Source organism: Thunnus thynnus, chromosome 21 (assembly GCF_963924715.1).
Source record: "Thunnus thynnus chromosome 21, fThuThy2.1, whole genome shotgun sequence".
Lineage (NCBI taxonomy): Eukaryota > Metazoa > Chordata > Actinopteri > Scombriformes > Scombridae > Thunnus > Thunnus thynnus.
This window is the reverse complement of record NC_089537.1, coordinates 22757620-22774096: the sequence shown is the minus strand read 5'-3', so window position 1 is coordinate 22774096 and position 16477 is coordinate 22757620. Positions and strand designations below refer to the sequence as shown.

Here is a 16477-nt window from a genome sequence, read left to right as displayed (position 1 = left end):
GATTAATGTCAATTACTTAACTCCAACGTCAATTATTCAGCTTGACTGCACTTGTGGGGAGTTGTTTTCAGCACCTCTGTGATGGGAAACAGGGTGTTTTTGCACTAATTCCACCCCTGTAGCACCTTGTTTGAAGCTCTGCTCTTAGGTGTTACGAACGCAGCAAGACATCACTTTATGTTCCATGGCAGCCATGTGAACTGCTCAACCCAAGAGCATATGGCCAATGTAAGGAGGCAGGCAGCACGTTTGGAGAGGGGTATCTCAAGAGCTCAAGTGTTTAGTACAGACTTGTCTTTTTTCCCCAGCTCCTGATGGAAGTAATTGACATTTAGATTCATTAAAACATGCAGTTCAATCCACATTTAATATCTGTTTCATCAGCTTGACTGTCAAAACCTGAGATGACGAAATGTTAATGATACACATCCTCATCTTCTTCATCAGCCCTGAGGTGAATTTCCACAGGAAAAGTGCCGTTGCGGCTGCTGAGGCACGTTTGAAGTCTGGTCACACGTTCAGAGACGGAAAAACATTAATGATTTGCATCAAAGATAACAGTGCCGCAGGGAGTGTGAGGACAGATCAAGCCTGTATTTGGAAATATAGACAGCTTGGAATTCCTTGCCCCTGGACTCTATGAAAGAAAATTAGTACCTCAGATATATTCTTTGTTTTTGCAGCTTATTACCTGCCACAGATTAATTGATTGGATATTGGGTTTTTTTTTCTTTCAAGGCAAACAAAATAAAGTACGTAATAGTTTTACATCTGATAAGCATATGTATGATGAAAAAGGTTTATTGTGCTCTCCAATAGTTTCTGCGTATAAATGATTTTCCATGTCCTCACCAGCTGAGCCAAAGATAATAGATCGTGAGCCCTAAAAGCATCAAGAGTGTCGTTTTTCTCAGTTTTTCACAGATTGCTTTTTCTGACAAAATCAGTCAAGACAGCAGCAGCATGCGACACTTAGGGTGACACTAAAGCATGAGAGGATCTGCAGAAACTAATCTGATCTTTAGAAAGTATTGTATTATTGCTTTGTAACCTTCAAATGTGACACTATCATGCGGCCTACTACGAGGACTGAATGACAGATGTTTGACTATGTGCAGCTGCAGGATTCAGATCTACAAGACCTCAGCAGCAGTTCACATCTACACAAGATGCTCATGTTTAGTTCAGGAAAAATTAAGTGTGAGGTGTAAGTTATTATAAAACGCTCTTTAAAGGGTTTTTCTGGGATTCTGAGTGCTTTCTGTTTATATTTTCACACATTCTCCCACCTAACATCACTGCACCACCGTGTGACTTGTCTGAGCTATTAACCATGCATCAGCAAACATCATTATTGAGGCTAATTCTGGAAAAACCAAATGTCAGCTGCATCATCAGGATGCCATTTTCAAGCAGCTTTTGAGTCAACAAATAATTATTACCAGTGCGCGTTAATGAAAGAAGAACAGGTTGCATAAATTATCAGTGAAAGAATTACAGAAAAACTATAATCTTACTTTGACTGTCGAATTTCCTGATGATGGTGTCCAGGAAAGTGTTCTGCGGAGCCACATGGCCCCTCCGGACCGGCATCTTCGCTGCGGTGGCCCCTGGACTTTGACAGACTTTGCAGGACTTTTAACAATATGACACCGAGGCTGCGTTTCCAGTCTCCGCAGCAGAGCGCCCGATGCTCACTGCGCTCCCTGCATGGAGACTGAACACTGACAGGTCAGTGGCAGTAATCCGGGGGCCAAAGTTTTCCCAAGTTGCTCTGAGATACGGGAGGCTTCTGATGGGTCCTCAGGAGAAAGTGAGGAGAGGAGAGTTCTGGAAAGGAGGCGCACTGTACGCACGGCAGATCTGAGCCGCTTCCAGCCTCCAGTTTCCAGGCTGAGGGTTGCGAGGGTCTCTGTTTCTGTCCCCCCCCCGAGGAGAGGGCGGCCAGTCAGATGATAATTCCTCCTGGTCTCACACTCGGTGGAGCAGAGCAGACCTCTCATCCTGCACTACAGCCCGCTCCTGTGAGGCGGACTGGGCGAGCTTTCCGACGAGCGTCGCTGGAGCCATAGTTGGGGCGCTGAGCTGCGCGTTTTTGTTTTTTTTGTGTGGTTTTTTTTTTATTTGTTTCTTATTCCACCTCTTCTCTTTGCCTTTCAATATCTGTGTGTTTTGTGGAGAAAAAGAACACAATAATTATTCTAAGAAAACAGCAGAGCGCAGATCCGCGGCTTGAATCGACCTAGATCGGTGTTTTTGGAGGTGTTCTCCGTATCTCTCCTCCTCCTCGCTGTGCGCTCTGCCGGATGACTTCAGCTCCACCGGCGTCTAGCTGCGCCTCTTTTAACCCTTTGCTCATCAAGAGCGGAACTAACAGCTTAGAGCGTTTATAAAGGATGAAGAACTTCCCATCATCCACAAAAAGAACAGTTTAGATTACATGTGCGCTTCCCAAACTGGGGCCCGGGAACGCTTTGTTCCTGCAAAACCGGGCTCATCATCACAATCAATTTATTACAAATTATTCAAATGACAAAAAAAATTATAATTTGTGACAGCTGGAGGAAACTGGCTAAAAAAATGACAACCCAATTGTGAAGCCAGTTGAGCAATTATGGTGCAGTTAACTGAGATAAATGAGGAACGTGATGCTTCGTGTTGCACCGCAGGTTTATCAGACACCTGCTCGGGCTGCGGTCAAACGGCTGCTGTTAACAGGTGTTCTGCTCTGAGGTATAGATTACCTGTGTGCCTGAATGGGAGGGATTCATCTAACACACACGCACACACACTCCTAATTGTTCTGCCCCATTGTACTGCTCTGCTATTATCCCCACCGTGTTCCACAAACATCTACCTGCACTGAAGTGAAGCGTCTCTTTCTTTCTTTTTGATGAAGTCACCTTGCGGCTGTGATGATGCTGCTTTGTTGTGTTGTGTTACAGGGTTGGATGGGGATTCACCACTCAGGCTCCTCAGCTAGGCTACGTCACACAGCCGGGGTTCCCCCCTTCCGTCACGCCGGGGATGCTGCCTTCACTGGTTGTCGGATATCGCGCTTTTAGCCTGGAGCGTATATGAATAACTGAGCTGTAGTTGCGTTCATGTGCGATCCATATTATTGATTTATGATTTACACACGGTGAGTGAAAGGATTTATATGTTTATTATTATTGTAGAGGATTTATTGCAGCTAGATGTGTGTGTGAATGTGAGGATGCTGACACTGATAAATACAACATAATTATCAGGAAATATCAATGCATATAAATCATAAATATAAAGTCATTAGATATTATATTAAATCACCATAGCTGCTGTAGCTCATACTAACTTTGACTGTATTGCAAATATCAGTCTAGCAGGTCACCATGCACATCTAGTTTTCTATTTAGTTAATTAGTTTGTGAGTATTTTTTATAATGTTTATCATTATTATTTGTCTGTTGCAGGCTGCTGATACATACAGCTTATTCTCTGCTGTATATGTATGAATTGTGTGACACCTTTTAAACTGTTTAATTTGTGCTGCTTTCCATCATTCTCATGAGCTTCTTCCTACCTTGGAAGTAGTATCGTGTTGCCTTCATTCATGTGTATGGTTGGAAACACTCAATGGTTGCTGGAAATCAAGCAACAAAAAAGTATTGGCCATCTTTTAGATATAATTTGAATCCAAAGCTTGTGTGAAAAGATTTTTGATTTTCTGACTGCATTTGAAGGCATCAGCGATACAAAGCTCTCTCTCCCCTGCTTGTCCAACAACCTCAAGCTTTCTCAGAGACCCTTTAAATCCATAAGAGCAAGATTTTGATATGCATCTCAGGGATGTAACAGGCCTTGACTGAGTAAAATTTCCTTGTTTTCAGTTCTATCAGATCCAGGCCTAAAGCAACACTGCTGCTCGGTGTATGCATTCATCAAAATGACCTGCACAACACCATGAATGCATTCATTTTTTCCAGCGATCACTGTTTTAATGATTGGTTAGACATGATGAATTGCAGCCTTGCAGTTGGACGAGGCCTGAGGAACTATCCATCAACATGTGACATTTTGGTATGGATTAAAAATGCATCAGTTCCTGCTCTTATTACATCCAGCAGTATTTACTACAGCAGCTGAAAGCCAGAGGAGGCGTGTTGGTCAGCCTTCCCTCTTCAACTCCCTTATTTAGTCAGGAAAAGAAAGAGGGAGGAGGAGAGGACAGAGGAGACATGAGGGGGAGAGGAGAGAGGGAAAGAGAAGGGGCAGACACTTTCTTGTCACAGTTGAGACAAATCTTAGCTTGTCACACTCTTTGTGTTTATGATTACACAGAAAGTTGACTATATTTACTTCTGAAGTACTGATTGCATTACACCTTGCACAATAATAAATAAATGTCTGAATTAAAGGAGTGGGAAAGCTCCGGGCTTCACTTTGACACATCCATTAAAAGTTACATCGTCCTGTAATTAATCAACATTTCAAAGCAGTAATTTCAGCTCTGTCAGAAATGCCACTTCCATGACAAACACTGTGTTTTCAATTTAGCTGTTTTCCCTAAGCAGTGGCTAGCAGCAGGTTGTACTGAGTTTGAGTGTCAAAAGTGGGGCAGTAGTAGGACAAAAAAAAGGGGCATTCAAGGTTATTAAAAGGCACACAGACCAGCAGATAGAAGAGGTATAAACATGTGTTGAGACTTTCAGCTGTGGTTAAGGAAAGGGCTTGAAAATGTTTATAATCTATAGAGATTTATGAACTTTGAGGAATGCCAATCTTATGTTTTGTTGTTTTTTTTCAAATACTGGGCTTTATTTATTCTAAAATAAAGCCTTGGAAAGGCTCATACTTTCATTACTGAAAAAAATCACTCATATAGGTTTAACATTAATTTCCAACTGGTTTGTATATAGTTTTGCTAAAATCTCAGAGCCTTAACATGAGGTTTGGAAGTAGGATCTGAAGGAAGAAATTTCTATTGAAGATTGGAGGAAGTTTGTGTTAAAAGCCACTAAGATGCATCTGCTTCAGTACAACTGAATGATGTGAGCCTCTCCTAAATCCTTTGTTAAATTATATAAATATGATAATATTCCCAATAAGTTATTTCAAATATAAAGGTTCAAGTTACTCTCATTTATCATTTGTGGGGATTTGTTACAATAAGAGGTTTGGAGGAACTCTACCACTACTAATCATAATTTCACTTTAACCCCTCGGATCTCAATTTGAGAGTAAAAGACTGAAAATGTGCAGACATGTGAACTGGTGAAAAAAAAGCAATAAGCCTAACATTGGTGTCTGGGTCTGCACATTGTATAAGACTGGAAAAGATAACATACACTTTGAGAGGCAAACCAACGGTTTATGAAGAAATCTGCAAGCATTTAATCATTATTAAATAAACAGTGATGTTGGCAATCCCTTGAATGAAGAACTGGGTCAGGCTTGAATATAAATGTACCATACAATGAGTTAAAGACAGGCTCTGTTATTTCGTTAGTTTTTTGGAGAATATTTATTTCTTACTTTTGGTACTTACAGTATGTGATGGGAAAAAGGCATGTAGAGTATATTTGCAGGGAAAACTGATAATAAAATAATAAAAATAAAATAATATAAAAGACAAGAGGTGTATTGTAATGTAATGTGTATTAACCACTCTATTGGAACTGGACTGTAAACTGTCAACTGAAACAAAAATCTAACCAGTTAAACCAGTTAAACTTAAAGAAGACTTGTGGTACATTTATTTAAACATACAAATAAAACATCTTTTAAAGCATAATAGATCTTACTTAGATTGAATCATAGGTTCTTTAAAGTTACATACAGTAGAACAAAGCTGTACAGGAGGAAGAATAAACTAGGTTTTAGAAGAGGAACTCTACCATCAGCAGTAGCATCCAGTCATATGATGACTGAGGACTACAGAACAATGTATACATCAGCAGGGTCTCACGACTTCATTTTTCCCATCATCCTCCATCTAACACCGATCTGGCTTTCAGTGTGGCGCTCTCACTCAGCACGGTGCTCGTATCCGTCCATCTCTCGCTCTCTCTAGTGCACACACACATTCGCATTTACACACGCACACACATACACACATCTCACAGGCACACTCGCTCAGCGTCTGGACAGATCACCTCCTGTGAATGGAGAGAAGCAGCGGAGAAACGGTCAAAACTTCACTTTTCATCTGCGAGATGAAAGAGATCGAGTGTCTGTAAAGCTTTTTATCTCATTTCTGTAATCTGTTTGAACAGCATGACTTGATATTTCTACATATCACAGTTTCCCTATTTGAACTGTATTAATTGTGCAAATGCCTTTAGAATATAAAACACTTGGGACAAAAAGCATGTAACTAAAGAGCAGTTGTAAAATGCATCCCTGTGAGTCATGTGCAGGCGTGTGTGTGTGTGTGTGTGTTTGTGTGTGTAACAGTCAGGAGAAGGAGCATCAGATGAGAAATGAGGAAACTTCTAATGGCAGTTGATATGTGTGTGAGCGATCGAAGATTGATCGCCGGAACGACCAAATCCGTCAGACGTGATGTCCGCGGGAGTGTAGCACTGGGAGGAGAATATGAGCTGGGGGGGATGTTCTGTGTCGTATGGTGGCTACATCCAATTAACTAACGCAATCAGCCATGTTGATTAATGGATTAGCACATAATTGCCTCATAGGTGGGAACCCTGATTGAATTATTCATGGTGGGCAAAGGCAAACGTACGTTTCGCTGAGATTAGAGCGTACGCTTGTGTGTGTGTGTGATTCTGTGTAAATGTATGTATGTGTCAGTGACCATATGTGTGTGTGTCAGCCTGGCACTAATGGAAAGTGACTGAGAAAGTGGTTTGGGAGAGAAGGAGACAGACAGGACTGCTGAGTGTTACAGACACTGAGCTGCTTTCTATGGGCTGAAATGTTCAAGCTTGTTGGTCGGCCTAAAAAACAAAAATTGGACTCTGGCCACAATAATCATAGAATAAGTTACATACACATGTAAGGCCTCAGTATGCTAACAAAAAGCCACATTGTCTAACAGCATCTGGAACTGCCTTCAGTCTGTATCCAACAGTTTGTGAAAGTGAGGCAAGGTCAGCTGATAAGACATACTTCCATTTAAGCTCTCTCCTCCCTTTGCTGCTACGTAATATTTGGCACGCTGACATGGCCAAATGGAGTGCAGCCCCATTAAACGCCTGCTCTGACATCAGCGAGTGAGGCATGGCTCAAACGTGCAACAAGCTTGAAATTAGGAGTGTTCAGATACTTGCTTTTAACTCCACATTCATGTGAGCACGACGGCTACTCTGTGTATCCTGCGTTTCTCGTTGGTTGTGCAAGTCTTCAGACATGAAATTTTTCATCATTTTTGAAGTCTGTTAGGTATCCATGTGAACATTGAAAGAGGTTTTGCTCGCTGTAATCATATTCCTATTATTATTATACTATCCTATTAAGACTAGCCATTAGAGGATTCCTTCATAATGCTCTTACAATGTGAGTGATGGGAGACCAAATACAGTCCTCATTTGTGCAAAAATGTATTCAAAAGGTTTTCTGAAGCTAATATGAAGCTTCTGCCATCCAAAATGAGTCAAATCAAGTAGATGTCATCTGAAATTACAGCCGTTTTAGCACAAATTTCCTTCTTTTTGTTACAATTACTCCACTGCAGCTTAACACAGGGAAATCTGAACTATAAAGACTAACTTAGGAAGATATCCACTTGATTTGACTAATTTGACTACTGACATTGATTTTTGTGAGGGCAGTGGATTTTGTTATCACTTACATTGAAAGTGCATTAGGAAAGGATCTCTTAATAGCCAGTATGAACAGGAGGAATGATTACAACAAGCAAAACCTCTCTTAATATCCATATGTGCACTTGACCTAACAGTTAACTCAAGTATATCAGGATATAAAGTAAAGATATAAACTCAGCTCCCTCTCTCTTCCTGTCTGGGGTACATCCTCAAGATGTCCCTGCCATACCTGTGTTTCTGCTGGGAACCTGAAGTGTGTAAACATTGGCCATTTTACATACATTTAAATCTTCGGTTTTCAAATCCACATTCGAGATGAACATGCAAATCGGTTCGGCTGCGTTCATTATTCCCCACCTTGGCAGCTGGTGCACTCGCAGCTGTGTATGACAGGCAGGACGACCGGCTCGCTCTCTCCGCTCGCGCACTGCAGGCTGAGGAAGCGGACCGGGTTGTCTGGGTCCAAGCGGTAACTGCAGCACTCACACAGTGATTGGAGGTAAGGCTCCTGTATGGAGGGGGGGAGGAGAAGAGAGGATGAAACGAAGGGAGGGGGTGAGAGGAGAGGGTGAAATCAAGGAGGAGGAGGTTTTTGAGAGGATATCAGAAGTTGAGAGAGAGGGAGAGAAGTAGGAAAGTAGAGAGTGGAGAGATGATGAATGCTTGGCGTTCAGGAGGAACAAGTGAGATGATGAGAGGTTGAGGAAGTCAGGAAAGAGAGTTAAAAAAAAAGGAGGATAAATTTGGAGGAGAGGTAAGAGTCTTGGCAGGAGTGAGGTGGAGAAACCAGTAAACTACAGTTTTATTGAGGAGCTATAAAATAGGAGGTAAATATATCTAAAAGACATCTGAATATAAATATGAAAACACATCAGAGACAAGATTAAAGCTCCACTAGTAAATATGTTCCATACAAACAATGTTAAAGGGGAACCCACAGAGATATGTCATCAAACTCTGCAGGAGTGAGACAGTAATCATCTGACTCATTATTAATGTAAAAATATTGATTAGTGCAGCTTTAAGCCCTTTGTTGACAAAATACTGACATACAAAAACACATTTCAGACTAAATTCTTTCTATTTTTTTAGTTCTTGGAAATGTAAAAACTCAGCCTTTGTGTTTTGCATGATAGAAGACAGCTTGGAAACAATGTTCATGTGTCCAATTAGTGCAGGTGAAGAACCAAGCAAGAGACAGAATGAGGAAAGGTAAATGATACACAATAAGAGGAGGAGGTGAGAGAAGCAGGAAAGGAGTCCATGATCAAAAACTCAAAACAATAATGGTGGTTATTAGTGCTTCACACACTTTGAAAAGTCCAGTGTGTGTGTGTGTGTGTGTGTGTGTGTGTGTGTGTGCTCTTTATGATCTGACTCGTGATTCCTGTGTATTCAGTCTTGCTTCTTCAACTCCTGCTGATCAATGAAAAGGGAACTTTCCCGGTGCTGCCTAGTCACCAGTTACCATCCCTTGTTGCCACAGTAACAGGAGGTAATGACACATTTGGCTGAGCTGATGTTTATTTTTACTAATCTCCCAGCATGACTGACTCTATTTTTACAGTGGAGATGTATGGATGCCAAGGAAGAACAAAGTCACCATGGTGACGACGTGATGAGCTCGCTGTCTTACAAGGACCAAAACCAAAACAAATGAATGCAGGGATGAAAAAAAAAAAACACAAGCAGACAGAATCAGTAACTAACTGGCTCCACACGTGACCCCCACACACAGACTTCCTATTAAAACATCTACAGTATACACTGGTGACGCAACTGCTAAATGATGTACTTTTGTTTAAATGCTCTGATAGCAGCTATGTCAACTGTATATTTGGCTGTGGCCACTGTTGACAGAAGGTAACATGATCAAATACTCACTTTGCCATATTCAGAGACAGTTAACTGCAGACTACAAGTGTCTCAGTGGCCTGTGTTTATCTATGAAGAAGTGAGATTACAGCAGGTGTGACCAGCTGCATGAGGCCATGTGTTTGACTTCACTTTGTCTTGCTAAAACACACACCAGGCCAGGTTTGAGCAGAAACAGATGGGCAATTTGGCTGCACTGATAGTTTAAGTAATAATCTTGATTATTCTCCTACGTATTGTGAACACTGTTATTAATAATGGTTAGTGGCTTTGGACAAAACTGTTTTCACTGCGTTTTTGGCATTCTGTATCCACATGTTGATCATTTAAGTCTGGCAGTCGGTCTTAATTAAATGAATATTGCAGAAATTTCTAACTATAGGGGCTGAAATTGCACTATATGATTAAACACAATTAACTGTGCAGCCCTGATGGGCAATTTGCACACAATTACAACCAACAGAGGGGTTTGCATCGGTTCTTTTCTATTTTAATCCACCATGCCACTAGTATTGATCTTCATTGTGCTTCCAGTTGTCATTGTAATGTGGAGGTCAATACCCGTCAACATTGCCTCAAGATGTTCAGAGTGATGTCTTCTGCTCGGGGAACAGCTGAGCACATGTGTGTGTGTGTGTGCATGTGTCTCTTTTCCGTACCTCCAGGATGACATCAGTCCTGGAAAGACAGCGTCCCCTGCAAAAGCTGACCTCCACATTGTCAAGCCGACAGTCTCCTTTAGTGATGTTCCTGACCTGCACATAGCGACGACACTCTGGCACGGGCTCGTCTGATGGAAACGCAGAGAGAAGGAGGAGGAGGAGGAGGAGGGGGGATGTAAAGGGGCAACATAAGGCAGGGGAAAGAGAGAGAAAAAGCAAGTAATGAATAAGAGAATGTGAGGAACAGAAAGCATAAAAATGGGGTAAGTCGGGTTTTTTTGTATTTGCATGAAAAAGAAGGGAGGAGGAAAAAGACAAAGGAAGGCAGAGCAGAGAGTTCTTTACAGAGAGCACAGTGACATTGCCGTGCCCCCTTGCAGCATGGGACATTTCCTCCACTGGGAGAGATTTAAGCCCCAATGTAGGCTAAGTAATGTAATCTCTCACTAATTGGGCACTGCGGCACTTGGTTTTCACCCTGCTATAAAATGAACTATGGAACATTCAAATTGAATGAAGGTGGTTTGGAAATCACTACACAGAACCATACAGAATTTGTGTATAAGATTTGTATACTTCTGTACATGTTTTACTTACCTGGAAACTGTTTCCTACAGACTGGACAGCAGCTGCCTGGTTCCTCCACCTTCACCTCCCCCTGAGATAGAGAAGACACGATTTGTCTTTTTAAACATTTTCTTGATGAGTCTCAAAACAGACAGGTTAGAAACACAAGTGATGAACAAAAATAATCTCCTGCACACTGTCAGCACTTGAAGTCAATTTATTAGACACTTCTGTTTCAGTACAGCAACTTCTGTCAGGCCTTTAATTCAATATGTGACAATAAGCTTTTACTTTATGGACATATTTTCCCAAAAGGACAACAACCAAACCAAAGGAACAAGCAATCAATTACTGAAAAGAAGGAAATAGAAAAGAGACACTGGGGAATAGCTAGAGGAGAGGAGAGGCTGAAATAAGTGTATGTACAGTATATCAAGGTGCAGTACTTTAGACATATATGATGAAAGACAGAGGGAGGGAGATATCAGCCCAGCAGAGACAGACCAGGCAAAACAGATGAGGAAAGGAACGGAAGTAAGAATCAAAGACCAAAAATAGCGAGACAAAGACAGTGATGTAAGGACACCGAGGACACAGACAGAGAAATTAAGCCGCTGAGGAGGAGAGATCCAGAACGATCCAGAGAAATTCTGGGTGTCCCACGGTGTCCCTGTCTGAGAATATCTGCTGCTAGCATGCAGAGTCATACACACACACACACACACACACACAAAGTCTGACAGCAGGCTTCAGCACCTCTACCAACATCAGCCTCACCTCACGCCTGAAACTTCACCCAACTACACCATCTCTCTAACACACATACACACTTCTAACTGTTCACCCCGAGGTCTTCTCCTCCCACTCTGCATCGCCGCCAGCCTTCCCTCAGGGATGGAGGGAGCCCACTCACTTAAAGGATGGGAGGTCATGAAGCAGTGCATTTTAAGTCCTTTAAGTTAAGAGCTTGAATGTATGCATACATCAGTGTGTGTGTGTGTATATGTGTGTCTCATGTGGCAGGGGGTAGAAACGGTGTGAAATGCGGTTTCCTTGTTATTTCAAATCAAAGGGCACCTGGCATTTAAAGTAAAGGGTAGCCAAATTTGTGTCGTCTACAGGGTGTGAGATGGAAATCAAAACTCTATTAATGTGTCTAGTAGAGGAAAAAAAGAAATAAGAGGATTCAGTGTTTGAGAGGAAAACATCCTGATAGCTTTTATCACCACATACAGCAGAACCTTCAATACATTACCTTGAAAATTTCAATTTAAAAAAAAGCAATGTGCTTGTTTGACTGTAAGCTAAGTCATAAATAACAGAGTACACTGACAGTAACCAATTCTCAGGCTGTCAAGAGAAGGAACACAGTGCATTAAATGACCTTTTCATATTGGCCAGGCTAAGAAGTGCTTTCACTGAGGCATAACTTAGTGCAGCTGGGGGAGGCGAGGGATTTCAGAATGTAAGCACAGTTACACAACTCCCAGTCCCTCTAGAAACAGAGTGCACCAGACCTTTGTGCACCACAGGTTGAACATTCGGTAGACTGTCTGCTCTGTGAAGCTCACTGTGCAACCAACCTCTCCTTCAAAGTTCTGGATGTCAGCAGATTTTATTTTTACCCTGGCTTTTATACAGCTACTGGTGTACTGAAGGCATCAATTCAGCTGGCTGTGTCAAGGATGAGACAGTTGACTTTTTCGATTGTGACTTTTTCTCAACTTCATCACCATGGAGAGAAGATTTTCTAAAAAAAATCAATTCTCTTCATTACTTGGTAGCCTTTTATTTAAAGGGCTAGTTCACCCAAATTACAACCAAAAACACCTTTTTTCACTTATCTCTGGTTGCATCAAGCCATGCAGATAATTTTAGTTTTATTTACCCTGACTTTTAAATAAGAGAGTGAAAAATTGAAATAAACTCCACCCTTGACTTTTCCTTTGGTGCCATAATCAGGTCAGAATGTTAATTTGTCCTGGTACAGAATAAACACCTGCAAAAAGATTCCCATCAGCCTCAGCTGTTCTTTGTGTTTAATTGGCAAATGTCAGTGTGCTAACATGCTGAACTACAATGGTAACTACTACAATAAGCATGATAAACATTATAACTGCGATCCATCGGCACGTTAGCATTGTTGTTGTGAGCATGTTGACATTAGCATTTAGCTCACCTGCAGTTGAAGGATAATGGAGGTAAATGGATTTATGGTCTACAGAGCACAATTTGACATCCAATTTCACTTGGATGTTTGACTGTTTCACTGTGGAAGATGATATTTGTGCAGAGTTTGACACTAGAAGGCTGTTTTCACATTCATCTGCTGAAGGGGGAACGTTTCTCTGGGCTCAACTTGAATCTCAGTTCAAGGTGTTGACAGTACCTGCGAGCACGATCTGTGACATCACCTTGAAGCCTCCAGCACACATACACTTTTGAAATGAAAACTAGTTGCATATTCATAGATTCTGGATATTTCTATGAGGGAGAAGAAGGAAATGTCAATTTTAAGAATTTCAAACAAGGTAATTGAACTTTTTTGTGGAAAAACCACATCAGGCACGTATTGTTATTCAAAGCAGAGTATTTTTATACATTTTAAAGCATGTCTGGAGGGCATCTTAAACAGCTTTCATTACCTTAGAAACAGTCCTTGACAGTGTGTTCTGTGGATTATCTAGAGCACTGTTTCTGTATATATGAATTTTTCCATGTAGTGAGCATCACATCACAAATGAAATTCCATTTAGCTTGATTGTTTCAGGACGGTGACTGAAATCTAAGAGAGGGGTATGTCCAAACCTGGAAAAATATGACCAAAGCTGCACGGCAAGACAGAGTAAGTGAATTGACCCTTTAAATATGGCATCGAGTTACAGCCAAAGAAGAAGGAGAAAAGAGGCATTGCAGTAGGATGTTTGGGAGAAAATAATTTCAATTCTTTTTTAAAAATAACACAAGGGCAGCCTCGGTGGGATGCCACAAACAGCGTCTATTTTAACATTGGCTCTAATGAGAAGTGTCTTTATGTGGTGCCTGTTTTCTCTGTCTTTCTGGTCATGTCCTTGCCCTCTATTTCTGTCTGACGCAGGACTGGATGAAATCTGTATTTATGTGGTAGCAAAAGTTCCACTTGTCGCAAGGACTACAAATATTAATTCATATTTTATGTGTAGTTTATTTTTTTCTTCATCTGCCTTTAGTTGTACAGAACACAATGCATAATTGATCACTGAGCTCACCGTCTCCTGCGAGATGACCAGCTAACCGCTCATATGTGTCTGACTGAGCATTGTCTGCAAGACAAAAGCAAAGTTGCTGCAAAACTTTAACTGAAGAATATTTAAAAACTGCAGAGGATGCTTTACTTGATATACCATTTTCCTAAAATTAACTCAGGTTTCAGCTTTGTCACACGGTGCATATGAGCCACTGGAATGAAACTCAGTTATGCTTAATAAGAAATCCAGGAGTCAGTGCTTCATGTGAGGGAGAAGGGCATGGTGAAGGAAAAAGTGCAGGCTTGTGGGTGGATCGGACAGTCAGGTATTGATCTACTTCAGCCAGCAACTTGCACAGCGCATCCCACACATTCTTGAGGGAGCTGAGCATTTCCTCCTTCGCTCAGAGTAATTGAGATGTTTGTGACCACCAGAGACACTGTGTGAACTGTAACACCCCAGGGTAGCAGCAGCGGTTGAATGGACTGATGTGTTTGTCTGGGAGAACTTTCATGTCTGTTTACTTGTGTTTGGATACTATAGGTGCACACACACACACCTGTAGAAGAGCAAACTGGGACTACAACAGCAGCTTTTAGCTACACACCTTTTCAACAACTTACAGATTACTGGTGAAGTCTGGAGTTTGGTATTGTACTTTGTGAAGGTGTCGACATACTTGTGTGGATATTGTTTTCTGATATTTAAGCTCGCTTTTGATCTGTCAGCATTTCACCTTGTATGTTATGATTCTGTGTATTGTACATACACAGCTGTTAGCCTGATTTAGTAGCTCCAATCCTTGTGTGTTGGACGCCCATAAGGGCTCACTAGATATGTCCCCTGTGATAATTACCAGGGTAGGAAATAAAAAAAAATCTAACTTTTTACATCTTTGGGCCTTTAAGAACTATCCAACTGATATATTCTGATAAGGGAATATCATGCTTTGAGAGAACTTTATCTGGAGAAGATGGAGACACAGAGATAGTCATTATAGTTCATATATTCCTCCACAAGTAAATGATTGCATCAACAGACAAAACTCAAGCACATAGACAACAAGCTTAGTCATTATCTCTTAATATCCTACATATCACTGATATGTAGGAAGCACAAGCATATCTTTGTTTTCATGTATAAGGCCAGGCTTTCTAAGTTTTACTGAGCATCCTTAGTTGAGTTCAAAGTGAAAAACAGTTTCACTAGATCAAAAGATACCTAGCTTTAAAAGGTCCTCATACCAACTCTGATCTGGACTGGTTTCCAGTACTATGCATGCTACTACTGGAAAACAAAACAAACTGAAGTCAGAGACACTCATTCCTCTGGAGCACTTGGTGAATGTTTTGAATATGACGTCTTTGTGTGTATGACTGAACTGTCTTGTTGTGGTGTTGTATAGTGTACAGTATGTAACAGTGTTGCTCTCGGGTCTCTCTTATAAGACAGATCTTGATCTCAGAGACTAATTGAATAAATAAAGCTGAGTTAACTAACTTAAGGTTGGGCAAAATGATGGTGTAGACCATGAAACGACAGAGATGTGTCAGCTGGCAGAGATCATGTGTTGAACTGTTCCTACAGAGGGAGCTATCTCTTTAATATCTCTGGGTGTATGAGGCCTTTGAGAATAATGATGCACACAAGACACATTTAAGGCAATATTGTATTTAAAGAACTGTTAATGCACTCAAGTACCTTGATTTGTCAGGTATTTAGGATTAGCCAAAAACCAACATTCCCTTTTGGTTATTTAATCTATATTTTCAAGTGATTTTTCAGAAAATGTACTAAATCACGTACAGTATATTATAATTATATATTATACAACACTAGTGCCTCTGAATATAGGATTTTGAAAAAAAGTGTTTCGAAACATAAAGAGTCATTTTCTTTCTACTCTCTCCTCATAAGTGCTTATCAGTACACATCTCCTTCTGTTGAAAAGGTTTACCTGCATAATCAGTACTGAGTGTTAGTGTGTGTGTGTGTCTCACCTCTTCACACTGGAGTGGGGGACACCTCAGCTGGCACAGTTTTTTCCCGTTCACACAGCGACACAACATGCAGCCCTCCTCCCACTCCGATCCTGCCTGGCTCACACACACACACACACACACACACACAAAAACACACACAATTATGTATATTCACTCATCAGACTTTTTTTTAATGCAGGTACAACGATGACACCTCGACAGCCCATTACACTTTTCTTCATGAACCCCCACATTTCTGCCGATGTGGGTTTGTGCAACTGGTCTAAGCTCAGGATGTATTTCTTCAGTGATTCCACTAAAGCTCTGGCTGCACTGCTGTGCATAATTTAGCTTATGGAGGCACATGATGATGCTGTAATTATAACAACACATACACA

At 41.1% G+C, this 16477-nt stretch overlaps 2 protein-coding genes across 5 annotated transcripts in view; both read right to left on the bottom strand.

Moving 5' to 3' along the window:
- kcnh2b (potassium voltage-gated channel, subfamily H (eag-related), member 2b) overlaps positions 1 to 2405 on the bottom strand; it is a 244371-nt gene extending 241966 nt beyond the window's left edge. Inside the window, exon 1 of one of the 2 annotated variants that reach the window (XM_067578724.1) lies at positions 1518 to 2405. In XM_067578724.1, the coding sequence (XP_067434825.1) occupies positions 1518 to 1593 (76 nt within the window). In that variant the 5' untranslated portion in view covers positions 1594 to 2405. The remainder of the gene's footprint in view (positions 1 to 1517) is intronic. The other variant, XM_067578726.1, reaches the window with a different exon arrangement.
- Positions 2406 to 5706: 3301 nt separating this feature from the next.
- Positions 5707 to 16477, bottom strand: part of sspo (SCO-spondin) — a 91446-nt gene continuing 80675 nt past the window's right edge. For all 3 annotated transcript variants that reach the window (XM_067577444.1, XM_067577445.1, XM_067577447.1), the window contains 5 exons: positions 16098 to 16193; positions 10901 to 10961; positions 10301 to 10431; positions 8124 to 8274; positions 5707 to 6137 (listed from right to left, as the gene is read on the bottom strand). In XM_067577444.1, the coding sequence (XP_067433545.1) occupies positions 6115 to 6137; positions 8124 to 8274; positions 10301 to 10431; positions 10901 to 10961; positions 16098 to 16193 (462 nt within the window). In that variant the 3' untranslated portion in view covers positions 5707 to 6114. The remainder of the gene's footprint in view (positions 6138 to 8123; positions 8275 to 10300; positions 10432 to 10900; positions 10962 to 16097; positions 16194 to 16477) is intronic.